We start from the raw sequence: 27,080 nt of genomic DNA, 5'->3' as shown, positions 1-27,080 counted from the left end.
CACCACTCTGCCCAGCAAAGATCATTTTCCTTCTGGCTTTCTTTTTTGAAAGTAGTGGGGCCTCTGCAAGTTCCTGGCCACCAGAACAGAGCTGAGGCAAAGAGAAGGTGACTGCCTTTGTCAGGAAGAGATGTAAAATGTTTCTTCATGTCTGATAAGAATTCCAAACTGTGCTCAGGCACTGGCTCTGTTGTAAGAGCATCCCTACTCTGCCCTTGGAGTACAGATGGGACTCAAGGAGTACAGAAGGCTGTAGGAGGATTTCCCATAGTTCCTTTTGGTCTCACATAGTTCAAGCTGGCCTCAAATCCCTCAAGTAGCCAAGACTGCTCCTGAGCTCCTCCTGATCCTCTTCATCTCCCAAGTGCTTAGATTTTAGTGTATGGAGTCATGCCTGGCTTAGAGTGTTTCCTCTTCACATGCTTTGACAACCTTGGGTGCAGCAATGGTTGATGATGCATTGTTGTTATTGGTTTACAGTAGGTTGATCATGACCTGATCTAGTTGACATTGACCTATAAACCATATATAAACATATGAACTTTATCTCTTCTAAAATGATTATGAAGCCATCAAGCCGCCTCACTCTTTTGTGTGTGTCCCGTGTATCGAAAACCAAACACTTGGTCTCTCACATGAAGGCAAGCTGTTAACCACTGAGCCACATCCCCAGCCCCAAAGCCATTCTTTCCTGTTACTGAAACATTGTAATTGCCACAATCTCTGGTGTCCTCAGATAAATGACATTTCTAGTTTACTTTGGTGGATCTGCCAGAGTCATGGTTTTCTTAAGTGGGGATCCCTATGTCTCTAAACGTCTGTCTACATTTATCACATAGTGGAGCCGCTTAGGTCCTTACATAATCTCACACTTTTTGAGTTGGAAGAGTGTTTGTTTACAGTTGTTACTTTTTGTAATTAATTATATTTGTTCCTCCTCTTACTGTTCTCTAAAGGTATTTTCAATGTCAGCCCAAGTATGGATTGTTTGCTCCTGTCCACAAAGTGACAAAGATCGGCTTCCCTTCCACTACGCCAGCCAAAGCCAAAGCCGCCGCTGTGAGGCGAGTGATGGCCACCACGCCTGCCAACCTGAAGCGCAGCCCATCCGCCTCCTCTCTCAGCTCCATGAGCTCTGTGGCCTCCTCCGTGAGCAGCAAGCCCAGCCGAACAGGACTAGTAAGCCTCCTCACCTCCTTCCTGAGGCACCAGACGCCCACAGCCAGTGCCCTGCTTTGCCTCTGTGTTCTAAGTGTTGGCTGTAGCTTGTTGTGACAGTCTCTGCAAGGCAGTTGTGGAACTGTGACTCCAGCAAGTACATGAGTTTTGGAGTGGCACTTTAATTACAGTAGCTTTAATGTATGCTAGTTCTTGGGAAATCTGTAGCAACTCCTGTTTATTCTGTGAAATGATTTGGGTCCAAATGACAGGGAAATTGGAGGGATCCCATTCATCGTGGACATAGGTCTCTTTCTCTTTGAGTTATAACAGTTTTAGGGATGAGTGTATTTTGAGAGAATTTAATGCTTTCTAATTTTAGTGTAGTCTAACCCACAGCTAATGTGGAGTGCTCCCATGTGGACCAGATGATTCAGAGCGACCTTTTGGAGCTTGACCATGCTAGGAGGAGCCATGTTAGGTTTTGTTTTCTGTCTCTTTGTCTCTTTCTCTTGGTCCCTTTTTCTCTCCTCCTTTTCCCACTTAGAGCATTGCAAGTGGAATCGCTAGAGTTCAAGGAACACTTGGTTCTTTTTGTTAACATGGTATGTTATTCAGATTATTTTGATGTCATTCCCTGCCCATAACTCCATTTCTTGGAAGTGAGGCAGATGCTGTTTATATCAGAAATGGCAGCAAGATTTTTCCTCCCACCTGAATTCCGGACCTCGGCTTCTCGATGTGAACTTGAGGCAGCAGTTAGGAGGTTAGACGGGACTCCAGCACCGGGGTTTCCAGTCCTTGACGGAGGGGCGGTGACGTCTCCTACGTGCCTGTGATGCTCCTCGGCCAGCCGGCTGCAGTTTCTTCCTTTTATGTACAGATACAGTAAAGATGTTTCTGACTGTTTGAGTTTGCATCCTCACCAGTCCGATTTCAAATGAGTCTCAGGGAAAATGTCACAGAACCACCGGGGGTGGGGGTGGGGGTGTGAAAAACAAAGCCTTGTTCCAAAAGGCTCAGCGCATCCCAACATGGACATCTACTCTGCTGTTCTAGGAACAGTTTCTTGGATGTGTCTCCTGGAATAACTTTTACCATCTTGTAAACTGGGACCATTTCTTGGGGAATACCAAGCTCTCTCTGCATCCTCCAGTCCCCCCCCCCCAACATTTAGCAGACAAGTTCTGGTTTCTCACACCTCCCTTCATTTATCGATGAAAACTGTCAGAAGGGATATCTCCCTGTCTTGTGAGACAGCTTTATTTCTCGGGATATTTCTGTGGAGCAGCTATAGTTTCTGATTGAAATTCCTGTGAGGGAGCAGAATGGGGACACAAAATCATGTGACTGTAACTTTTCCTTGAGAGGTGTATTTCTGTCCTTGGAAGATAGAAATGGAAAAATTAGTATTTTTGAAGCATTGACTTGTGTGTGTGTGTGTGTGTGTGTGTGTGTGTGTGTGTGTGTGTGTGACACTTTGGAGCTGGCTTTTGTGGGACGCTGGTTTCTTAGGTGAGTGCTGGGATCAGAACTCTGGTCCTCCTGATTTCACAGCGAGCACCCTTAGCCACTGAGCCATCATTTCTGCAGACCCCAGAGAAGTTAGTAGTTGAAGTTGATTCTTCAGTAGCTATAGTGTCCGCCTTTATTTCCTGTGCTGCTCTGATTTGTGCACGGTACTTGTTTTGTATCCTCACAATTGCCAGCACCCAGGTTTGCAGCCATGGTGCTGTTAATGGAGTGGATCACAACCTAGTGCTGAAACGGAAGTGTTTGACCTAGTCGCTTGCATGCTGTTCAACAGCTAACCCTGCGTTTCTTTGGGATTTTACACACCCTTCAGTGTCCCTAGGAGTTTTCATGGGCCCTTGAAGCAAATCTCTGCCCGTGGTTTGGTGACCTCACACTTAATGGACGCAAGGAGATGTTAGTGAGAAATATAACTTAACCATGCAGCGAGGAGGGGAAAGCTGGTCAAATGTTAAAAAGAGAGAAATGGGATTTGCTCCCAATATGTTTAAATAATTCAGGAAAGTCCACAAAATGAGCAGCAAAAGGCAGTGTGAGTTCGAGTGGATTCCTTTGCTCTCAGAGTCATCCAATTGCTGGATCATTAATTGACGAAGACCCCATTGGCTGCTCCCTGAGATGAGGCTCAGTAGACTGACGGAGAGTACTTGGGTGACAAATAAGCTTTTTTTGTAGAAGAAGCAAAGGCTGAGTTGATCTGGAGCCAGCACCTGCTAAGTCAAGGCCACAGACAAATGCTCACTAAGGACGGGGCCATTTCTAAACGCCTGCAGAGGCTGTGGGAGCCTGCAGAGAGGAATGTGCTTCCCTTTGCCCAGTTACCTGTTACTGCTTCTGCAGAGTCATCTCCTCTGGGCTTTCTGTGACTGTTAGCTTCAATACAGATGTAGTGAAACAACAGAGATTAATAGATGGTAAGAAGAAGACACATTCTTTCTCAGGGTCCCCAGCCCTTGTCTCTGCCATCTCCTGTCCTCCTGTTTCCCTTCTTCCTTCCTGTCTTCTTCCCACTCACCATTTCTCTTCCTTCTGTGTGTGTCTGTGTGTCTGACTGTCTGTTTTCACCTAGACTTCTCTTATATCTAGTGACTGGGATCCAAGTCCTAGAGGCCAGGCTCCAGCATGATACCTCCCATGTTTTTCCTTTGCAAAGAAAGATGAAGGAAATCCTGACAAAAATCCAACGATTTCATCAGTTGAAAAGATGTAACTCTGAGGGTGATGTCTTCTTTTCCGAATGATGTTTGGAAGCTTTAAAAACTCTCAGCCTTAAGGCCAATCAAAAGGTTTGCCGGACGTCATCATTCGAAGATAACCGTAGCTCCGGCTGAGGTAGCTTAAAGAACCTTGGGGTGTTTTGTTTTGTTTTGAGACGGTTCTACTCTGTAGCCCAGGCTGTCCTAGAGCTCACTGGCAGTCCCCCTGCCTCGGCTTCCCGAGTCCTGCATTACAGGTGTGAACGAACCACGATGTCTGGCTTTAGAGAAACTTTTAAAATGGGCTTTGTGAAAACTGTCTAGATTCCTACAGGCCCTGTCAGCTGAACTCGGCACCCATGTGTGAGCTCCACATTCATCTTCTAAACGTCTTCCAAACTTTGCCATGAGTTTGTTTATCGTTGTTGTGTTTTTTAAGTGGTCTTGTCTTCTTGGTGAGAACTTGGCCTGTGTGTTGCAAACCGCCAAGCCGGGGCAGCGCTGCTGCTTTGCTGAGGAGAGGCCTGCTCCACATGCGCTGCTCACACCTCCCCACAGCACCATCACCCTTCACTTCTCTGACTTTCCTTTGCAGTTGACCGAAACCTCCTCCCGCTACGCCCGCAAGATCTCGGGCACCACTGCCCTCCAGGAGGCCTTGAAGGAGAAGCAGCAGCACATTGAACAGCTGCTGGCTGAGCGAGACCTGGAGCGGGCCGAGGTGGCCAAGGCTACCAGCCACGTGGGGGAGATAGAGCAGGAGCTAGCCCTGGCCCGGGATGGGCATGACCAGGTGAAGTCTGGTGTTGATCTTGTCGATATGGTGGTGGTTTCTAAATGGAGTGATGAGGCTATAAAAGAGTGCCTGGTGTTTGGAGCCAGGGAGTGGATCTGAACATAGGAAATGAGTTTCAATTTCTTTTCTGAGCTTGTTGGAAAGCTGTGGTCTGGGTGCCAGTTTCCATCATCATCATCATAAAGCTTTGTTCTTCTTGATTTTACCATAGCCATTTGGTCTTTATGTCTAGGCTTTGAATCTGTCTGTATTAACTGATGATTACTAGGGCCTTAGTGATCACAGATGGTGTGTGTAGATTATTATTGACCTATGTTTCATATTGGAAAAGCCAAGACTTGTTTTCCTGCCCTCCCTCTGTTGCCATATGATGTGGAGTTTTTTGTCATCTAGTTTCCAGGCGAGTTGCCAGGAATAACCTAAGATAGAAAGTATTAGAATGTATCAAGACTGATGCCCACCCATCACGGTCACACTTCGCCATACCCATTTGGAGGTGTTCCTGGGCTACTCACTGACATCCTTGCTTCCCCAGCATGTCCTGGAACTGGAGGCCAAGATGGACCAGCTGCGAACGATGGTAGAAGCTGCCGACAGGGAGAAAGTGGAGCTCCTCAACCAACTAGAAGAGGAGAAAAGGTGACCCTCGACTGTAATCTTTTCCTTTCCAATGATGTCGTAGCAAGAAATGTACTGTCAGCAACCAAGGGAATGACTGTATTCAGCAGCAACTGAACTCTGCTATGTGAAGAGAGTGGGCACTGATGGAGCTTTTCCAGGAAACGTGGCATCATTTAGACACGATTTGATTATCATATACTTATTGCCACTGAATGCTAAACCTCCCAAGGATAGCTTTAGTCAGCATTACTAAAGGAATTCCAGCCGGGTTTCACTTACCTAGCCTTTATAAAGAAACTTAAAATCTTTTTGTTTGTTTGTTTTTCAAGACAGGGTTTCTCTGTGTAGTCCAAGGTGTCCTGGATCTTGTTCTGTAGACCATACTGGTCTCGAACTCAGAGATCCTCCTGCCTCTGTCTCCTGAATGCTGGGATTAAAGGCGTGTGTCACTAAGCCCGGCTACGACTTTTTTTTTTTTTTTTTAATTTTTATGTGCATTGGTGTTTTGCCTACATGTATGTCTGAGTGAGGGTGCCAGATTCTCTGGAACTGGAGTTACAGATAATTGTGAGCTTCCATATGGGTACTGGAAACTGAACCTGGGTCCTCTGGAAGAGTAGCTAGTGCTCTTAAGTGCTGAGCCATCTCTCCAGCCCCCTGACTGATCTTATCTTGATTGATTAATCCATTCTGGTTTATGTACCCAAGGAAAACAATTGATTTTTTTTTCTTTTCAAAATATTTTACCTTACACCTTCTAGAGTTGATACGTAGATAAAATTTTGGAATTTCTAAATAATTACAGCCCAGCTTTTCTGCAGTAGTGCCCTAAAGATGCATGTTTTTATTTTTAGTGTCTCTAAGGTGTTTGTTTTCATCAACGGACCCTGAATTCACCAGGGGGCTGCTCTTACTTTCTGCTGTGGGGTGAGGAATTTTGTAGTACTTTCTCAGGGCTTTGTTTTGGTTTACCCCACAGGAAGGTTGAGGACCTTCAGTTCCGCGTAGAAGAAGAATCCATCACCAAAGGCGATCTTGAGGTAAACCCTTCCAGCTCTCTAAAGCTTTTATGGATGCCAGTATTGAGAATTATGGGTGACACACTGGGCCAGCTGTCCTTGTCAGAACAGCCGGTCAAGAGGATGGCAGGCATCCTGCCTCTGGCCCGCTTGGGTTATGCTGAGGTGATGGTTGGTCCTTGTGCCTGTGATTGCGGTATCCTAATTCATGTGGCAAATTGAAAAGCTCAGAACTCTTCTCATGCTTCCAAATTAAAAGCTATGAATTGGATTTAATCAAGTCATAAATCTGGCAGTGTGTCCTAAGGCAGGCAGTCTTAAGTAAGTCTCTGCTTGTTCCTCTGATGTTGGAACTAGCATTTTCAAAGAACTTAATTTCAACATAATAGTGCATCACAAAGCCTTCTTGTTGTGGCTTGGCTTTGCGCTTTAGGGGGGCAGAATAAATCTTTTATAACCCTATAAAAGTAAATGATGTGTTCTCATAGTTTATTTTATTCTTTTGGTTTCAGAGAGTGATAGTTTCTTTTTAAAATAATGTAGTTACCAGAGCAAAAAACCAGGAACAATTGATGCCACTTCTATGGCATACTTGAAAGTCACCCATTTTCCTATAATAGTAAGTAGGTTTCTTCTTAACATTCACTCCTACTAGTTTTGAATTAGATACTGCTGTTAAATAGTTTTGATGCTTTTTAAGCCACTGCCACATATATGACAAATATAAATTATTAGCTTTTTCAAAATTTGAAGATTCTGTAAGATTCTTCATAGCATTTTAGTAAAAATTGCACTTATTTATGTAGCTTTTGGATATTCGGCAGAGCTAGAGACATGGCCTCCCTATGTAGCTGGCTGGTCTGGAACTCACAATTCAAATCAGGCTTGCCTCAGATTTATAGTAATCCTCCTGCCTCTGTCTCCCAAGTGCTGAGATTGCAGCCATGCACCACCATGCCCAGCAGAAGAGAGATGTCGGTTGGGTTTTGTTTTTGGTTTTTTTTGCCACCATCAGGATTTTGGAGTCTGTTGGCTCCTTGGAAATAAATATATTTTTATGGTCAATAAAGAATAAAGGGAACACTTTCTGAGTTTTGATTTTATAAGGTCTAGAATTTAATGGTGTCTTAATAATTTAATAGAAACCTTCTTCACTCATCTCATATATAGTCACATCCTCTAGTTGACCTTTGTGTTGTTGTCATCCATTTAAAAACACCCCAAAGTCTCATTAGAAGTTTCATACCATCATCCCATTCATGAGAATTACCACCTTTGGAGGTTGGCAAAGGTTGAGTTAAAATATTTACGTTAGCAGTAGGCTAGTAGAGTCTGTCTGATAAACTTACTTGAAATTAATCAAATAAAGTTATATTGAAACCCTAACACAGACTGAAACTTTAGTTGAATCTCTTTTGTTGTTGTTTACTTTTTTATTTTTTTTTTTATTTTTTTACTGATAGCAAAAGAGCCAGTTTTCTGAAGACCCTGAGAATGTAAGAGGTCACTTAACTGTGTGGATATTTCCCTTAACACAGTTTGGTTCCAGATTAAAATGCTTATTGATACACTCAAATACTAACTGCATAATCTGACCTTGGGACTTTCCCCTAGTATTTCTGTGCATGTGGCTTTCAAAGCAAGTGCATTTGTATCTTTAAGAAACTGTATGTGATGACTGAGCTCTGTAGATTCGTTTGTTTAATGTTAGGCGAATATTTGCTTTTTAAAGAACTTCTGCTAGAAAGGAAAGAAACTGTCTGAGGGCATGGCCTCCTTCGCTTCATTCATTATGCTTTCTAACTTTGGTAGAATTACTTCGGAAAGGATGACAGCTGAGGGAAGCATAAACCCCTGAGATGGAGAGCTGCAGAGACGCGGGAAGATACTTCCCAAGTAGTCTGACCTCCTGTCCCCAGCCTAGGTACTCCCGCTGCCAGCCAGTGTAGCTGATCAGAAATGCAAGCTCGTGTTGATCCCTCCTGTCTGTACGTAGAGGCCAGCATTCTTCCTGGATGTGCAGGGTAGTTTAAGTGTGCTGTCACTGAGGGGGCTTTCCCAGCGGCAGTACTGTCCGTGTGGTGCTGTCTCCCCCTCTCCTTACTGAGATTCAGTACCCCATCGAGACCACCAAAGTGGCCTGCAGAACATTGCTTTGTACGCCCCCGCCCGCTGTGCCACCCACGGAGAAGACCCAAAACCTCTCACTTTGATTTGCCAGCTCAAAGGAACAAAATCAAAAGGAAGCATTCTCTTTCTTCTCACCACCTGTTGAGCTGAAATAGAGAGCTCACGTTGACATTTTGAGGAGGGGTGCCTTTTTGCGAAGCTACTTCAGTGATCTGGGTCTCTCTCTTCTTCTCTTCACCCAGAGCAGGTTCTGCTGCCTCCAGTGTCAGTGTGCATGGGACCCCCTCCCCTCCTGCCTCTCTGTGCGCTTCTTGCAAGGCCTCTGCTCTCCTGCCAAGCCCCTGTCCCAAGAGCTTCCTCTTGGGACACCAGATCTTAGTCTCAGAAGGCAATCATTTTCAAGGGCTGTCCTGCTCCGTGGCACACTTCTACCACAGGCCGTGGCGTGGAGGTGGATCACGTGTTCCTTTGCTGCTGACTGGTGAAAGTCCGCTGTGGAGCATCCCCTTCTATGACAGGGAGAGGGCACGTGAGAGGGCAGGGTGCTGAGTTTCACTCAGCTGGACAGTCTGAATTTCGGGAATCGTACATGGATGGTTTTTCTTTTTTCTTTTTCTTCTTCTTCTTTTTTTTTTTTTTTTGGACTTTCTAGACACTTTTTCTGTATAGCCCTGGCTGTCCTGAAACTAACTCTGTATGTAGACCAAGCTGGCCTTGAACTCACAGATCCACCTGCCTCTGCCTCACCTTGGCCTCTGTGCCTGGATTAAAGGCGTGCGCCAGTACCAGTACCAGTACCAGTACCACCTAGCTCTCTTTTCTTTTTTTAAAGATTGAGTCTTACTCTGTAACCCAGGATGGCCTTGAACCTGTGGTGATCCTTCTGCCTCAAGCTGCTCAGTGCTGGAATTGCAAGTAAGAGCCACCCACCTCTCTTGGCATTTTTTTTTTTTTTTAATAGGATCTGACTGGAATAATAGGCTGGCCTGGAACTTGCCCTATAACCTGGCCTCTGCCTCTTGATCTCCCTGTCTCTGCTTCCTCGGGTGCTGGGACTATATAGGCTTGCATCACCATGCCTGGCTGGATATTTGTTTTTTATCTGCACATAGTGAGTGACCTTTTCCTTTCGTTTGAATTCCTGAAGCTATAACCCTAAGCATGGAGATCTGGATTAAGTCATTTTCTGGTAAAGGAGAGTGTTGAACAGCTTCTCTCTGTGGCACACGTGGATACAGGGGGCTGTCTAGACAACAGACTAGAGAGAGTGTAAGTGAAGAATGTTTTTTTAAAAAAAGCCTTGTGTCTGAGTGTGGTAGTGCACACATACAATCCCAGGATGTAGTGGCAGGTGGATCTCTCTAAGATCTGTTCTACATGGAGTTCCAGGCCAGCCAGGACTATAAAATGAGATCCTGTCTCAAAAAATGTTTTCTGTTCACTTTTTAAATATCCCACAATGGTTGTTCATGCCTGGTTCATAAGCAAAGTGACCCCTTGAGTACCTCGCAAGTCATCAGCATAGCAGTGAACATGTTCACAGCTTTGACTCTCTCCTCAGGCTCTTTACGACTCAGTTCACTTTGTTAGGACCTCTGTAGTAATTTTCTCACTGCCCATAATTGTTCAGATCTTAAGTTAGTCCTGATATTGTCAGGAACAACTGTTCCAGTGGCCAGTTGGGTAGGAGAGATGGCGGGGGAAGTACTTGGAGACTTGGATCAGATTATTTCAAGTGGAGCAAGACTCGGCCACACTTGAGTCTTTTAGGCACAGGGAACCTCCTGGGTCCCAAGCAGGAAACTGGATCTGTGGAAGGGGAGCCGGGATGACTGAGGTTTCGAGGGCCCACTCGTGCTAGGATCTTAACAGTTCTCTCAGCATAGTTTTACTGCCAGCCTTTCCTGTCTTCTGAGATGGGAAAGGATGGCTTTGTTTCCGGATAAAAAGAAGTCCCTTGCATCTGGAGCGTAGCTCTTCTTTGGCTCTGATCTCCTTAATTGGCTTTTCCAGAGGAAGAGGCAGTGGTGGGTGATCATTACTAACTGCCTTTGTGATCTTGAATCCTCCTTTCTTCTCCACCGAGAGCTAAGACTTGGAGAAGTCCTGGTTGGGAGGGATTTAGCGCTTCTACAGCCCTTGCTCCGCTGTAGAGAACCCCACCCGCAGAAACAGCCGGCCGGGGCGCCTCGACTCTGGCTTCCCCAGCCTGTTTTATTTGTTTATTTATGTATGATTGTCTTTTGAGACAAGGTCTTACCCTAGCCCAGCCCTTAAAGTTACTGTGTTAGCTCAGGCTAGCCTCATATTTGCAGTAGTCCTCCTGCCTCAGCCTCCCAAGTGCTGGGATTGTAGACCTAAGTCACCCCAGCCAGCCTAGATTCTTCTTACTAAGATGACTCTTCTACCCTTTTTTTTTTTTTTAAATCACAAGTTGTTTGCCAGATCCAACAGTCTGCTCTGGGGACCTACTGAGTGCTTGAAGACTTGGGGCGTTGTCTTTTTCCCACACATAGATGAAAATGATGATCTTTTTGAGGGTCAAACAACCTTGTGAAGTCCCTGAGTCAGTTACGTACACATTAATGTCAGGTAGCCGTGGGGGAGGGGCGGGGAAGACGAGAGTTCAAGGAGTATTAACTATTCTAATTTGTGCTGATAAACTTCACTTATCGAGATAACATTTTTGGCTGCATGCATCTGAAACTTCATCCGGCCTCATGTGTTTTCCATGGTTTTCTTTCTCAACAGACTAGCTCATGTCCTCCTCCCACGTTCGTTCCTCTGTCCATGTGTCCATCCTCACCCCTCCGTCCCCTGGCAGCTCCATCCTGTTCTCTCTCTGTCCCCTTTACGTTCTTCCTTTGGCAGAAAGTACCGGTGGCTCGGCCTGCATGCCGCCCGCTCTCTCTCCTCCTCTGCTGGCATGTCATGGTGGCACTGTTGTGTTCTTTTCCTCTTCCTTTACTAACAGACGCAGACCAAACTGGAGCATGCCCGCATTAAGGAGCTTGAACAGAGCCTGCTCTTTGAAAAGACCAAAGCTGACAAACTCCAGAGGGAGTTAGAAGACACTAGGGTAATGGTTTTCACTATTTCATGAAGCAGCTTCCCGCGTGTGAGGGGTGGACACATCGGGTGACGTGCCTGCTGGTGGCCTGAGCCTTGACCCAGTGGTTCAGCCTGAGGTCGGTCTCAGGACCGCTCAGGTATTCACGAGCATAGAGTGACGAGTAGGTACAGGTGTTGCATGTCAGGTATTTTGTCAAAAGTAAAGACTCAACCCAAATCAAGATGAGAGACCTTATAACCATAAACACTCCACGGTTACCCAACACTGTATTTCAGGTTCTTGTGTGAATACTTTGAAATACTCCTCTCCAGTTTCCACAAGCAGTCAGTTTCCTCTTGTTCTCCTATTCCTAGTTACAGGGGTTTCTAAATAATTTATGCTACTTCCTGCCCTCGCTCGGGCCTGTCGGGAAAAAGAAATGGAAACATCAGCTCTTTTTGATGAGAATTAAGGACTTTGACCCCAATTCTCTTTTTCTTTTCTTTTTTCCTCTTGACTGAGCTCACGTCTCCCTCTCTCTGTCACCAAGGTCAAAAAAATCTCCGAGGTTAGGAAGGACAGGTGTGTTAGGGAAAGAGTGGCCAGGGCATCAGTCCTGTTTTAATTGGTATATTAGAGCACCTGGAGAGGTGCCATTCACACATTCTAAGTGATTTGTAAATATTATCCAGCCTTTTCATGATCCTCGGAAGTAGGTGGTCCTTTTCTCTCCCTTTCTGTAGACTTTGCAGAGTAAGGACATTAAGCCCAAAGATGGTAAATTTTTGTTGATGACGACACAGCACATAGTAAGAACGGAGCCAGAGTTTCCTTCTGGGTCCCGTGGCTCCGGAGTCTGTGCTCTTAACCATCACAGGAGAGAACCTTTTAATTTGCGCTAAAAGAAATACTCAGAATCACGCACATGTAAAAATATATGTTCATACATGTACCTGTTAATCATGTTTGCCTGTGATTGGCCTTAACTTTAAATTTTCAAAAATTGCTTTGTATCTATCTGATCAATTTGTTACCTTGACTTTTCTTTTGAATCAATAGTATTTGTAGGAATTCTTATGGTGTGAAATCATTGATATAAAAATCTAGACAAATGAATAGTCATCCTTTTCTCCATCATAAATTTTTGTTTTCTAATAAAGAAAACAGGGTAGGGAAGTAGCTCATCTGGTAAGGTGTCTGCCTTGTAAGCATGAGGATCTGAGGTCAGTCCTCAGAACCCAGGGGAGGAAAAGCCAGGCGAGGTAGTGCACGCTTATAATCTCAGCCCTGGGGAGGCAGAGACAGGATTCCTGAAGCTTGCTTGCCAGCTAGCCATTCTGGTCTATTTGGCAAACTTCAAGTCAATGAGAGACCCTGTTTCCAAAACCAAGGTGGACAGAGCCCAAGGAAAGACACTTGAGATTGTCATCTGGCTTCCATATGCCCATACAGACACACGGGTGTATGCACAGCCACACACACACACAGATGAAGTCATAAATGAGTACATAAACAGTGCTGGGCATAGTGGCTTATGCCTGTAATCCTAGCACTTGGGAGACTGAGGCAGGAGGATTGCCACAAGTTCAGGGCTAGCCTGGGCCACACAGACCAAAGCCAGCCTCAGTACAGAGTAAGACTCTGTCTGGAAAAAAAAAAAAAAGAGCAAAAAAGAGAAGAAGGAAATGGTTTCAGTTGGCCTCAGAAACGAAGGGAAGACCCCAGCGTGTGATTTGGTAAGGAAAAAAAAGAATAAGTGATAATTTGGTACCATTTCCTTACGACCTGAGCACGCAAGACTTGATCTGGGAAATACATGGGGCTTCGGAGACGGAGACCCTTGGTGTGACTGAAGTAAGGAAGTACATATTTTCGCTTCTAAACTCTCCTCCGTGGCTTAGTTCTGTCAGCAAACAAATGTACTAGTTTCTGGTTTTGTGCCGGATAATAAGGAACCCATTTGCAAATGGACTTCTGCAGCCATTTTAAATTAGAGTTTACAACCTCCCATAACCAACGGCGTCTCCTGTTGGTCCCCACTCTTGACTTGTCAAGTGTGAAAATAACCAGTGGTCCATCGGACCCCTATACCACCTGCAGTTCTTTCCAAGAAGCATTTTGGAACTTCCCTAAGCCTGAAGTCTGGTTTATTCCAGCTCACCTGGTGGTGTAGAAATGTGAGAAGAATAAGAAACAGTTCCTGACTTGAGGCCATAAACCAGCAGGAGATTGAGACTGAGGGCAGGCCTCGTGGAATAAAATTTAAAGTAGAAGTCACAGAATGCCACATCGAGGATCATCTTCCTATTATTTTTCATTTGCTTTTCACTTGGCATTCTCTCACTTGACAGTTTTGTTGTGACTAAGAACTGTCACACGGGATTTGATTTATCTATGCTGTAACCTTCTAGCAAGGGGTTCATTGATGCTTTATATCTTAGTTGTAGGTAAGCAATTCATGGATCCTCCCCTTTCTAGAGAACAGAATATAAATGAATTAACCTGATTAATCTGTAGCATCTATATAACCACAGATACCACAACTTCAGTCAGTTCCAGAGAGGTCAGTGACTGTGAGATGCATCCCTTTCTCTTTTCTTCTGGACATCTTACTGAGCATCACAGCATGCTGCCATGGGCAGAGGAAGCAGAAGACACTCGTCCTGTGTTCTCTGTCCCAGTAAAGGCAATGTGGGCTGAGTCTAAAATTACGAAAAGTTTGGATTATTGAAATCTGGGACCACTGGGATTTTAGAACCATTTGTATCCCCTTCTATTTCCCAGATTAAGTGATTTTTATGTTGTAAGATACCATTTTTCACATATTCTTTGTACCAAGCTGAGAGCCTGTGAGGAAGCAGTGGAGAAACTTTCTAAGACTGAAAGGCACAAGTTGAGAAGGTATTTTTCCTTAAAACTCCAGCGCTCAGATAGAATCAAAGTGTGTGGAGGTAGCAAGAGTCTTGCAGTTTAATCTACATTCCGTTTGTATACATACTGATGTTGAGAACCACTGGGTTAGGGAGACAAGATGTGTACGGCAGAATGTTGACAGAGTTACAAAGGCCAGAAAGGGGTCTTTCTGGGAGAGTCCAGTGTGTAATTGCAGGTAAGTCATCTTTTACTGTTATTTTAGAAAGCCAGTAAATCCTTCACCATCCACCCTAGGTTTTTATCCAACCTACAGATGATGCATTTCTCACAGAAACACGGGTAATTTTAGGTCTCATTTACCTGCTATCTGATAGAAGTATAATGCAAAGCCACATATACAGAATCTTTTTTTTTTTTTTTTTTTTTTGGTTTTTTTTGAGACAGGGTTTCTCTGCGTAACTTTGCGCTTTTCCTGGAGCTCACTTGGTAGCCCAGGCTAGCCTCGAACTCACAGAGATCCGCCTGCCTCTGCCTCCCGAGTGCTGGGATTAAAGGCGTGCGCCACCACCGCCCGGCTTTTTTTTTTTTTTTTTTTTTTTTTAAAATCTTTTTAAGATTTATTTATTTTATGTTTGTGGTGCTCTATGCCAGAAGAGGGCACCAGATCTCATTACAGATGGTTGTGAGCCACCATGTGGTTGCTGGGAATTGAACTCAGAACCTTTGGAAGAGTAGCCCGTGCTCTTAACCTCTGAGCCATGTCTCCAGCCAGAATCTTAATTTTATGATTCCCACATGAGCTGTTTAGTAAGTCACAGGTGAAATTAATTGGAATAATATGTAAAAAGCAAGTATATTTAAAATGTTATTTTACCATACAATGACGGTTAAAATCATTAAGATATTTTGTCTGTTTTTCTCTGAGTCTTCCAATCCCGATGTGTGTGTCTCAGCACATCATGCTTCCGATGAGCCACATCTCAGTGCTCAGCCATACGTGGTTAGCGGCGGTGCGGTGCGTGCTTTAACTGACAGTTCAGGCTTTAACCGCCGCCTCAGGTGGAGTAACCCCTGAAGTGCTGTGCCGTGGGGTGAAGGAGGAGGAACAACTGGCCCAGTGAGCTAGCTTCCCTCCTGGAGGCAGATTACTGATCACTTTGGGAGCTACTGTTTCTGTTAACTTATTAACAGTTAATGAGTGCTTCCTGGTTTAAGTGTCTTTACGGGAGAAACAGATTTTCTTGGAGTGGGGGAAGCTCAATATTCTTTTGAGATTTCATAATGGTGAAAAAAGATTATAATTCTATATTAGAGGCTCCATAATTGAGTTTAAGCCATTATCTTAGTGAGGTAGACATTAATCCCTACATGAAATGTAATTGCTTTACTTTGCTTGATTCTGGGTGGTTTGTAAAGAGCTTCAGAAATAAGGAAAGTCATCAGTGATTTGTTATTTCAGTGCTCTCTGTTTCTTATGACTGCTGTTAATAGGTGGCTACAGTATCAGAAAAGTCCCGAATAATGGAACTAGAAAAAGACCTAGCATTGAGAGTACAGGAAGTAGCTGAGCTCCGAAGAAGGCTAGAGTCCAGTAAACCTCCCGGGGATGTGGATATGTCTCTTTCTCTTTTGCAAGAAATAAGTGCTTTGCAAGAAAAGCTAGAAGCCACACGTACTGACCACCGGAGTGAGGTGACTTCTCTGAAGGACCACTTTGGAGCTCGGGAAGAGACATTTCAGAAGGAGATCAAGGCTTTGCACACTGCCACTGAAAAGCTTTCCAAAGAGAACGAGTCCTTAAGAAGCAAGCTTGACCATGCAAACAAGGAAAATTCAGACGTGATAGCTCTGTGGAAGTCTAAGCTGGAGACCGCCATTGGATCCCACCAACAGGCAATGGAGGAGCTGAAGGTATCTTTCAGTAAAGGAATTGGAACAGACTCAGCCGAATTTGCTGAGTTAAAGACACAAATCGAGAGACTGAGACTAGACTATCAGCATGAAATAGAAGCTTTACAGAATAAACAGGACTCTGAGCGGTCTGCTCACGCTAAAGAGATGGAGAACCTGAAGACCAAGCTGATGCAAATCATTAAGGAGAAGGAGGACAGCTTGGAGGCTATTAAATCGAGACTGGACAGTGCAGAAAACCAGCATCTAGTGGAAATGGAGGACACCTTAAGCAAACTGCAGGAGGCTGAAATAAAGGTAAAGGAGCTAGAGGTTCTGCAAGCCAAGTACAATGAACAAACCAAGGTCATTGATAATTTTACATCACAGCTCAAGGTTGTCGAAGAAGAGCTCTTGGATCTTGATGCGCTTCGGAAAGCCAATTCCGAAGGTAAATTGGAAATCGAGACACTTAGACAGCAGCTTGAGGGAGCTGAAAAGCAGATTAAAAATTTAGAGATTGAAAGGAACGCTGAAAGTGGCAAGGTTTGTATTGACATCTTCCATCATTTTTTTTATTTTTACTGTTTTCCATTTGTTTAGTTTGCATTGTATGTTACCTTTGAGTTGAAGTCATTTGTCTTTAAAAATCCCTGATTTAACAGGAATTGTGTGGTGCACCCACTTGAGTATAATAGAATACCTTTTGAGGATCTCAAGTATGGTTTTATCTGAGATCAGAGCAAATAATGACCAGCCGTGTGAATTTTGGTTTCCCATCATCTGGAAACCTTATCTGCTACTTTATCTCCTGACCATGATATAAACTCCTATTTAAGTTTAAATTTTAGGGTGTTAAAAAATAGAGCTGCTTAAAAAAAAATCTGTTTAAAATAGAGCTGACTCCCTAAAACAGTGGTATAAGGTGAATATGAAGGAGAGAGAGAATGTGTGTAAATGGGTGTTTCCTGTCCTGACTGCCCGGTCCCAAATAACTGACTCAGAAGCTGAATGTGAATTATAAATGCTCAGCTGACAGCTCAGGCTTGTTACTAGCTAACTCTTACACTTAAATTAACCCATATTTCTGTCTATGCTTTCCCACATGGCTCATGGCTTGTTACCTAATTTTTACATGTCCTGCTTGTTCCGTCGCTGGCTCGTGCCTCTCTCTGGACTCCCCTGACTCTGCCCTCATTCTTCCCATCATTCTCAGTTTGGCTTTCCCACTTAAGTTCCTGCCCAGCTACTGGCCTGTCAGCATTTTATTAACCAATGAGAGTAATACATATTCATAGTGTAGAAAAAGATTGTTCCACAACATTTTCCCCTTTTTGTCTAATTAAACAGGAAGGTTTTAATTTTAATATAGTAAAACTATATACAGCAAAAATAGTTAAGTAAGAATTATAGTAATAATATTAAATCCATTTGCATTTGGCAGTATTAGAGAAAACAATTATCTATCCTAACTTGGTGAGTCTAAAGTTTTATATCTAATTTATTTTCTATTATAGCTAAGAAAAAACTATAATTATAACTATTTAGTCTTCAATTCCATCAAAGACCCTAGAAGGATGAAATGTTGCCTAATGGCAGCGACATCAGGCTGTCTGGACAGTCACCCAAATTTCCTCTGGAATGTGGGCATAGTTTTCTAAACTACATCCTTATGATTGGGGGTGCTGGTAATCTTTGGGGGCCCTGAGAAAATTCAGGATTATGGTCAAGTCCTGACTCTGTGAGGCTGGATCATCTCATCCAGCAGCCTTGAAGACTTTCTGAACACAGAACTCAGAGGAAGCTGCAACAGAGGCACTCTGAAATGTTGGATCATCTGGGTGGGCCATCTGCTCCCATTGGAGATTTTTTCAGGGGGTCTTTCTTGATCAAACTTGATTTTTCTTAACCCAGAATGAACCCAGAGCCTCTCATTTCCTGTGGAAATAAAAGCAGAACCTCTTTCCCAAAGTAACATATGTTTTACCTAAAATTAAAAGACAAGATATTTTAAAAATATATAGGTTGGTTTAATCTAGTAGCTTTCAATATCAAATGTCTCTTAGCACATATCATTTGTACATTAGTAGTCAAAAAAAATTTAAAGACAACACAATAACATATAGTATCCAGACTCTTTGTGTATTTTTCATCTTTATGTGGCTTATTATACTTTTTTTATTACTCTACTCCTTTTTTAAGGACTTTATTTTAAAACTATATTTTTAAATCTAAGACTGTATATATTCTTTTCTCTCTCTCCCAAGTCTATGCATATTTTTTAAACACACTGTGACCCATTTAGAGGCCCTTTTTGTTTGAATCTGTCCTTACTTTGTATCTCTAACCTTTTCTGTCTTGACTTGCTGGTGCTGGCTCCTCCCCCTTGGTTCCCCAAGAGTCTAGTCTCTGTGGTAGAGGCATGTTTACCACCAGCTCTGGGAGCCATGTTTACTGCCTCAACTCTGGGATGTTTTGAGGTCCATGCCGGGAATGAGTAGCATGCTGCCAGCTGCTCATAAACTCCATATAAATGTTCCCCATGTTGGAACGCCATATGTAAATGGACATTTCTTGTCCCTACCTCCCAGTCCCAAATAACTGACTTGGAGGCTGAATATGAATTATAAATGTTCAGCCAATAGCTCAAGCTTGTTACTAGCTAACTCTTACACTTAATGCTTTGCCATGTGGCTCATTACCTCATTTTTTTTTTTCTTTTTAACACATCCTGCTTGTTTGGCAGCTGGCTGGCATCTTTCTCGACTCCTCTGACTCTGCCCTCCTTCTTCCCATCATTCTCAGTTTGGCTTTCCTGCCTAGCTTCCTGCCCAGCTCCTGGCCTGTCAGCTTTTTATTACCAATTAAATTATCACCAATGAGAGTAATACATATTCATAGTGTAGAAAAGGATAGAGAGAGAGAAGAGAGAAGAGAAGAGATAGATTTATAAGCTCAGGCTGGGCGTGGTGGTACATGCCTATAATACTTAGGATGATAAGGCAGGAGGTTTTTCAGTTCAGTTCCAAGCCAGCCTGGACCACATAAAGAGACCTTGTCAACAGCAACAACAACAACAAACAAACAAACAATCAGCCAAAACAAAAAACACTTTCTGAGTTCATCTCTTCCCTTTCTGCCCACACCACTCCCTTGCTTATAGGATTAGGTATAAAAGTAGAACCTGTGCTCTGGAGTGCTTCTTAACGGGCAGTCAGCATGCTTCCTTAAGTAGTGCTGACAACAAGTAAGGGCAGGAGGCCAGAGCCGTTGCATTATTACTGTTATGTCACAATGAAGACACCGTCCTCCTGTGATAAGACACCATGACCAAAGCAACTTAGAGAGGGAGTGACGGTTTAGAAGGTGAGTCCATGACCATGGTGGCTGGGGCCATGGCACCAGGCGGGCAGGCATGGTGCTGGAGCAGTAACTAAGAGTTTATATTTTGATTCACAAGCATGGGGTGGAGTGGAGAGACTCTGGGAATCGTGTAGGCTTCGGAAACCTCAAAGCCTGTCTGCAGTAACACACCTCCTCCAACAAGGCCACCTGTCCTAACCCTTCCCAAACAGTACATCAGCTGGAGCCCAGGCATTCAAATATATGATCCTGTGGCGGACATTCTCATTCAAACCACCACGCCATCTAACCTTTGCTTTTTGGAGATGGGGGGAAAAATGAGACTAGGTCTTACTGTGTACTCCAGGCTGTGCTTGAACTCATGATCCTTCTGCCTTTTCCTCTCAAGTGCTGGGCTTACAACATGTACCACTATATCCCTGTTCCTTGTGGTTTTTGTTTTTGTTTTTGTTTTTTTGAGACAAGGGCTCACTTTGTAGCCCAGCTTGACCTGGGATTGGCTTTGTAGCCCACACTGGCCTTGGGTTCTCAGTGGTCCTCCTGCTTTGGTTTTCCAAGTACTGGGACTACAATACACATAAGGCTCTATTTTTCTGGCTGATCCTTTTTGTGTGTTTCATTTGGGGAGACAGGGAGACTAGAGAATGTGCTACTTGTCAAGGGTTAGGAGACTAAAGTGTCTACCAGCCATGTCTCTACCAGCAAGCCCTGCTACAAGGTGGCTTCCGTTCTTCAGGGGCGTCTCTCCCAGTCCTGCCACTAGAGGGGGCTCTGGTGTTGGTGATGGGTGAGTTTTGGGGAAGAAGCTGCTCTGTTGGCCAAGAAGAAAGTGTTGTGATGGATAAGTAAGTGGGGAGAGAGGAAGGCAGAGAAACAACAGAAGTCTGCTAAGTAACCACACTTGAAAAGAAAACAGCTACAGGGGACTCTTCTCTAATCTCGTGGTGTTCGGAAATAGCAAGGGAAACGAGTTAACTAGAGGAGAATATATGGCTGGTAGATTTAATGAAAGCTGAGTTCTAATTGCTAATGTCTAGTGGGTCTTTAAATATGACTCAAGTGTTGGAATATTATAAGCATACACATATGCAGAATAATACAGACGACTGTGCTAATGTGCCTGGGGTTTTATGTCTGTGCTCAGCACAGGCTCTACTACGGAGCTACATACACAGCACTAGGGTCTTTCAAGCTCAGAGATGAACTTGATCAGGTAGCTTATTTAGGAAGTAAATACCAGCACTTCTTGCTTTAGACCATGTTGCTGTTCAAATTTAGGTATAAAAAGTGGTATATTTTGACTTTTAAAAAATAGCCATTAGAAGCCAGGTATTGGTGGCCCATGCCTTTAATCCCAGCACTCTGGAGGCAGAGGCAGTCAGATCTCTGAGTTTGAGGCCAGCCTGGGCTACAGAGTGAGTTCCAGGACAGTCAGGGCTACATAGAGAGACCCTGTTTTGAAAAACCAAATAAATAAATTTAAAAAATATATTAAAAAAATAAGGAAAAAAGCCATTAGGAAAAAGCCCAGCAGTCAACAGTGCTTACCGTTCTTGTGGAGGCCCAGGCTCGGTTCTAGTTCCAGGAGCTCTGATGCTGTCTTCTGGCAGGCTTATTCCAATACGTAGTGCACGTAAACTCAAACAGATAAACATACGTACACATAAACAAAATTTAACATAACTTGGCTAGATATGTCAGGATACAACTGAGTTCGAGGCCAGCCTGGTCTACATATAGAGTTCCAGGACAGCCAGGGTTACACAGAAACCCTGTCTCAAAAAAAGATGTACTCATACCTAGGAGTGATTGTTTTTTAAAGACACTGGCTTCTTAGAATTAAAAACAACCAACAAGCAGGAAATAACTCTTTCCAGTATTGTTTTGTTGTGTTTCTCATTTTTTTCACATTTTATTTTTCCCTTATCATTCCTTTTTGTTTCTTTTTTTGTTCATTTGCTTCTGTAACATATAACTCGGTGTGTTAGGCTAATAGCATTACCAAAGAGCTCCAGGGAAAAGAGCTAATGCTCGGTAGCCTGCGGGACACTCTGAGTGAAGTCAGTCAAGTGAAGGAGACTTTGGAAAAAGAACTCCAGACTTTGGTAAGTACCTGTTGGATGGGAATCTGAACCTCAGCCTTGTTCCGGCTTTTCCTGTTTAAAAGAACATTCTCCATTTAAAAAAAAAAAATACAGCTGTGTCTCTACTTCTTCAAAAATACGGATTTAAATTGAATATATTAGCAGCTGATAAATGCCTTCAAGGGAACTGGATCAAATGAAACTAGCAGTCAAGGTAGGTGTTAACTTTTCTTTTTTTTTTTTAAAAAAAAATGTTCATTTCCTCTGGTAAAGCAGTTGGACGGTTGTTGGCAGCGTAGTTTTACGAAACACAGGGCTAGCTCTTCCCACTCACACATCCAGCACGGGCAGATTTCCTGACCGAGAGTCTTTCCTGTACTGTGCCTGCAGCATCTCCTTTTTGACTGTGGGCAGCAACCGTCCAGGTCTTGAGTGTCCTCTGTTGGTGTGGCGGCGAGCTATCAAGTTCAGTAGCGCTGGATTGTAGTCTGCCTTAGGAAATTGTGTTTCCTTTTACATGTTTCCTCTTAATCCCAAATTACGTATTAGCACAAGGCTTTAACCCCAGCATTTGGGAGGCAGAGGCTGACAGACTCTTAGGAGTTCCAGGTCAGTCTTGTGCACATAGCAAGCTCTAGACCTGCCAAGGCTACATAGTGAGACCCTGTCTCAAAAAGCAAGAACCAAAAAAGGTAACACCCCACTCAATCGTAAGACTTTCTAAACAAACAAAAACATTTGTCACTTTGCTTTCCTCTTACCTTGCCTCCTGCACAGTAATTTGACCTTCCTGGAGGCTGGTAATTCTGGGCCATGGTGTTCATGAAAGCTTGCAGAGAACCTAGGCAGTGTCTCTGGAGCCTTTGCTCCAGCGGCTCCATCTGCCCCCCTGTTACTCTGCTACCTCTCTGATCCCCGTGGTGAATGAAGTATTGTTTCTGACGTAAATGGCTGTGCTACAATTTCCTACTTTTCTCAGTCTCACTGCAGCAGGCTGCTCTGAATCTCACTCAACTGTGTAGCCCAGGCTGTCCTCAGACTCACAGCAATCCTACTGCCTCAACTTTTTGACCATTGGGATTGTAGGCATGAGCTCAGATTTCTACTTAAAGCAAAGATCTGATTTGATTTTTTTTTTTTTTAAAGATTTATTTATTATGTATACAGTGAGTGTTCTGTCTGCAGGCCAGAAGAGGGAGCCAGATCTCATTACAGATGGTTGTGAGCCACCATGTGGTTGCTGGGAATTGAACTCAGGACCTCTGGAAGAACAGGCAGTGCTCTTATCCTCTGAGCCATCTCTCCAGCCCCTGATTTGATTTTTTAATTACGTGTATGGAAGTGCATTCATGGGTGGTGTGTGCACATTGAGTGCAATACCTGTGGCGGTCAGAAGAGGGCGTCAGATTTCCTAGAGTTGGAGTTCCATGTGGCTGTGGGCTGCCTATTGTGGGTGCTTGGGTCCTCTGTAAAAGCAGTAAGCACTAGTGCTCTTGACTAGGCCATTTCTCTAGCCTCAGATTTCTACTTTTAAAAGTAGCTATATTGTTCATCACCCTACTGTTCACATATAGCTACATAAATTAAATCGCTACATTTAGTACAATTGGGTTTCTCTGTTGCATTTTAAGTTCTTGGTAGCTACATTGCAGGAAGTTCTGTTGGACAGTCCTGGCATATAATATATATATATATATATATATATATATATATATACTACATTTTTTTCTGCCTTTTTACTTAGGTGCTGGATTTATATATATTTTTATATTTGAAACTGGAAAATATTTTCTCTGTAGAAAATAGTAAAAATGATAACATTTCCCAATAAGCCCTTTTACGCCAAATAATAGCTGAATTATACATATAAATATTGATTAGATTTTGGGATACAGAAGAATACACAACATTTTTTTAAAAAAGGCCTTCGAATCATTATTTTATGATTTTGTTTGTTTTGTTTTGCTTTGTTTTTCGAGACAGGGTTTCTCTGTGTAGTTTTGGTTCCTGTCCTGGATCTCACTCTGTAGACTCGAACTCACAAGAGATCCGCCTGACTCTGCCTCCCGAATGCTGGGATTAAATGCATGCGCCCCCACCCTGTGGCTTTATTTTTTAAATTTTTTTATTTTTTTTTTTGAGACAGGGTCTCTCTTTGTAGCTCTAGCAGTCCTGAAATTTACTCTGTAGATCAGGCTGGCCTTGAACTCACAGAGATCCACTTGCCTCTACCCTCGGAGTGCTGACTCTGAAGGCTTGTGCCACCACATCTGGCTATTTTGTGATGTGGAGTCTTTTAAGAAAATGTTTTAGGGGCTGGTGATACAGCTCAGTGGGAAAAGAGACAGGCCTGAAGGCCTGAGTTTGAGCCCTTGCACCCACATGGTGGGAGGAGAGAACTGACTCCAGCAAGGTGTCCAGTGACCCCCACATGCACACACACTCACACAAATACATTAATGTAGTTTAAAGAACAAAGAAACAGGGACTAGAGAGGTGGCTCAGCCGTTCAGAGTAGTTGTTGCTCTCGGGACCAGCGTTCAGGGCCCAGCACCCCTGTCAGACAACTCACAACAGCCTGTAGCTCCAGTTGTAGGGGTTCTGATGGACACCTCTGGCCTCCAAGGGCACCTGCACACACTTAAGTGTGTATACCCACGTAACCTAACACCTATACATAATTAAAAATAACCAGGTTGGTGTTTGTTTTCTTTTTGAGACAGGGGTTTCTCCATGTAGTCTTGGTTGTTTTAGAACTCTGTAGGTCAGGCTAGCCTCGAACTCAGAAATCTACTGCCTCTGTCCTTCAGTGCTGGGTTTAAAGATGTGTGCCACCACACCCAGCATAACTATAAATCTTTAAAAAATTTTTTTTTAAGATTTATTTATTTATTATGTATACAGAGGAGGGCGCCAGATCTCATTACAAATGGTTGTGAGCCACCATGTGGTTGCTGGGAATTGAACTCAGGACCTCTGGAAGAGCAGTTGGTGCTCTTAACCTCTGAGCCATCTCTCCAGCCCAAAAAATGTTTTAAGTACCACATTTTGCTGCCTTCTCTTCTAAAATGCTGAGTTACTTTTTTATTTTTAAATACTGGAAGCGTATTCCCCTACGTGCCATTGGAAGAACACAGCCACCTGAAGCCTGGCTTTGTGAATGACACAAATGGGCGCTTTGTAGGCTTGTGCTAGCTTGTGTGCTCATCTTTTAATCACCTCGGTTAGAAATACTCATTCCAAATCGTCTTTGGGAGTCCGGAAAGACTGCTCAGTTGTTAAGAGGACTCGGGTTCTGTTCCCAGCACCCACATGGCGGCTCCTGACCATCTATAGCTTCACTTCCAGGGGAACTGACACCCTCTTTCTGGCTTCTGTGGGTACTAGGCATGCATGTAGTACATATTTATAAATCCCGGCAAAACACTGATACACATAAAATCAAATAAATAAATCTTTTAAAAGATCCCTTGTTACAGCTACCTCAAAGTTTATTTCAGGAAAAGCAGAGATATTTTTTTTATCTTAGCTTGTCATTGTGTTTAGAACAAGAGACCATCAACAGTAGGTGATGGATGGAGTGATTCTGCTTATAAAGTTGTAGACACAGAGATTAACCTTGAATTTAGTTCCGGTTTCTCAGGATACCCTTAGAGGGCAGAAACCCAGAACACCACTTGTTGTTCAGGCAGATTCCTTTCTTTTTGTGGTTCTTTTCTTCTTCTTCCTTTTTTGTATGAGGGAATCAACCTAGGGCTTTGTCCTTGCTAGGCAAGAGTAATACCATTGAGCTATGTCCCCACCCTTCAGGAGGATTTCAGAGGAGCTCTTGGAGGGTTAGTCATGACAAAACATATTCTTGCAGCACATATATAAACTTGTATACAGTCATAACACTTGTATACAAATATACATGCATACATACACATGGAAACCCAGGAGCACAGTGCATGATACACAGTTGCTAGTTTATTGGTGCTTACATGTTTTAAGTGCATAGTCTTAACGTAACAGCTACAAAAATAAAGAGCATTGTAACTGATGGACACGTTTGGTCTTCATCACCTGAGACCTTCGTAAGATGAATATCTGGTTCTTTTTCTTCAGAAAGAAAAGTTTGCTGGTGCTTCAGAGGAGGCAGTCTCTGTTCAGAGAAGTATGCAAGGTAGGTCTCACTGAAGTTCCAGCAGAAAGTTTTAGGGTGTGTCATCATGGGGCTGGGGGCTGGCTTCGGGAGTGCATAATATAGTCTAATGCCACAATTTTGGAAGTTATACAGTGCGCAGAAAAACTGCATTCTGTTGGTTTCCTGAACCTTCAAACTCCAGAAATAGTCATTTCTTCTTTTGACCTGAAGTTTGTTCCATATTAAAGTCTGAGTGTTCCTGAGAAGGACGATCGTATCTGAGCTTTTGCTGTTGATAAGCTTTGGGTTTGGCCTAGAAGAAGGAAAGAGATGTCTAGGGAAGACTCAGGGCCTCCTGATGTGCAGATGTGGGGAGGAAGCGGAGCTTCACGCCTCCCTGTCATCGTAGTATGGGATCAGCAGTGAAGCTTTTAGTATCCCGTGTCCTTGGAGCTCATGAGCGTAGATGTAACCAACCATACATGAGCATATGCTAGATTGGTTCAGAAGCCAGCCAAGCTCTGGGTGACCTATTAAATGTGACACATACTGAACTTTTAACTTTACCCTAATAGATACTGTCAATAAACTGCACCAAAAGGAGGTAGAGTTTAACACGTTGTCTTCCGAGCTGGAGAAGTTGAGAGACAATTTAACAGGTAAGCTGGTGATGTCGCCCGGGGACAACCCGATGAATACCGCAGTGTCTAGGGTGAGAGTGTCGTTACAGTAGCAGAGCTGCCCTCAGACGCTGCTGCTGCTGTCCCTGTTCAGTGTGTTTCACACGGCCAGCCACACAGACGGCCACTTGCTCTCTGCCTCTGCCCTTGCCCTTCATTCTTCTCAACACACTGGCCAAAGAGTCGGGTCACATGACACCAGAGGTACAGTCCTTGTCCATCCAACCCCGTATCGCTAGGAGCTTCATATCTCCAGGAGTGTGTCTTAGACTCTTCTTCCCCGCGGCCACTGCCCTGTGGCCATGGCAGCCTCCTTGCTGTGTGGACATGGCAGGCCACGTGCTGCCGGGGGCCTTGGACTTGCGTCCTGCTTCCTGTCCTTCCTTCAGGTCTTCACTTAACTGTGAGCACTTCAAAGGGTTCTCTGTGGTACTTGACTCTTCCCTTCGCCCTTCAACATCCTTTCTCCCTTCGCAGTTTCTCCCTCAGCCCTCACCTCTTCCTATTGTACTGTTCATTTCTTCAGTCCGATTATCTGTCTTTGCGACAGTGTGGTTT

General features: G+C 43.7%; 1 protein-coding gene across 34 annotated transcripts in view; it reads left to right on the top strand.

Annotated features, from left to right (window-relative positions):
- The window catches only part of Clip1 (CAP-Gly domain containing linker protein 1), a 118,183-nt gene that overhangs the window by 44,230 nt on the left and 46,873 nt on the right, over positions 1-27,080 (top strand). For 4 of the 34 annotated variants that reach the window (XM_076560056.1, XM_076560035.1, XM_076560036.1 and 1 more), the window contains exons 5-14: positions 957-1,179; positions 4,483-4,680; positions 5,219-5,322; positions 6,284-6,344; positions 7,787-7,819; positions 11,428-11,532; positions 15,871-16,815; positions 21,621-21,737; positions 25,824-25,881; positions 26,418-26,501. In XM_076560056.1, coding sequence (XP_076416171.1) covers positions 957-1,179; positions 4,483-4,680; positions 5,219-5,322; positions 6,284-6,344; positions 7,787-7,819; positions 11,428-11,532; positions 15,871-16,815; positions 21,621-21,737; positions 25,824-25,881; positions 26,418-26,501 — 1,928 coding nt within the window. The remainder of the gene's footprint in view (positions 1-956; positions 1,180-4,482; positions 4,681-5,218; positions 5,323-6,283; positions 6,345-7,786; positions 7,820-11,427; positions 11,533-15,870; positions 16,816-21,620; positions 21,738-25,823; positions 25,882-26,417; positions 26,502-27,080) is intronic. The other 30 variants (XM_076560059.1, XM_076560041.1, XM_076560042.1 and 27 more) reach the window with 19 other exon arrangements.

The sequence above is a fragment of the Peromyscus maniculatus genome, chromosome 23, assembly GCF_049852395.1.
Source record: "Peromyscus maniculatus bairdii isolate BWxNUB_F1_BW_parent chromosome 23, HU_Pman_BW_mat_3.1, whole genome shotgun sequence".
NCBI classification, from domain to species: domain Eukaryota; kingdom Metazoa; phylum Chordata; class Mammalia; order Rodentia; family Cricetidae; genus Peromyscus; species Peromyscus maniculatus.
This window is presented reverse-complemented; position numbering and strand designations above follow the sequence as displayed.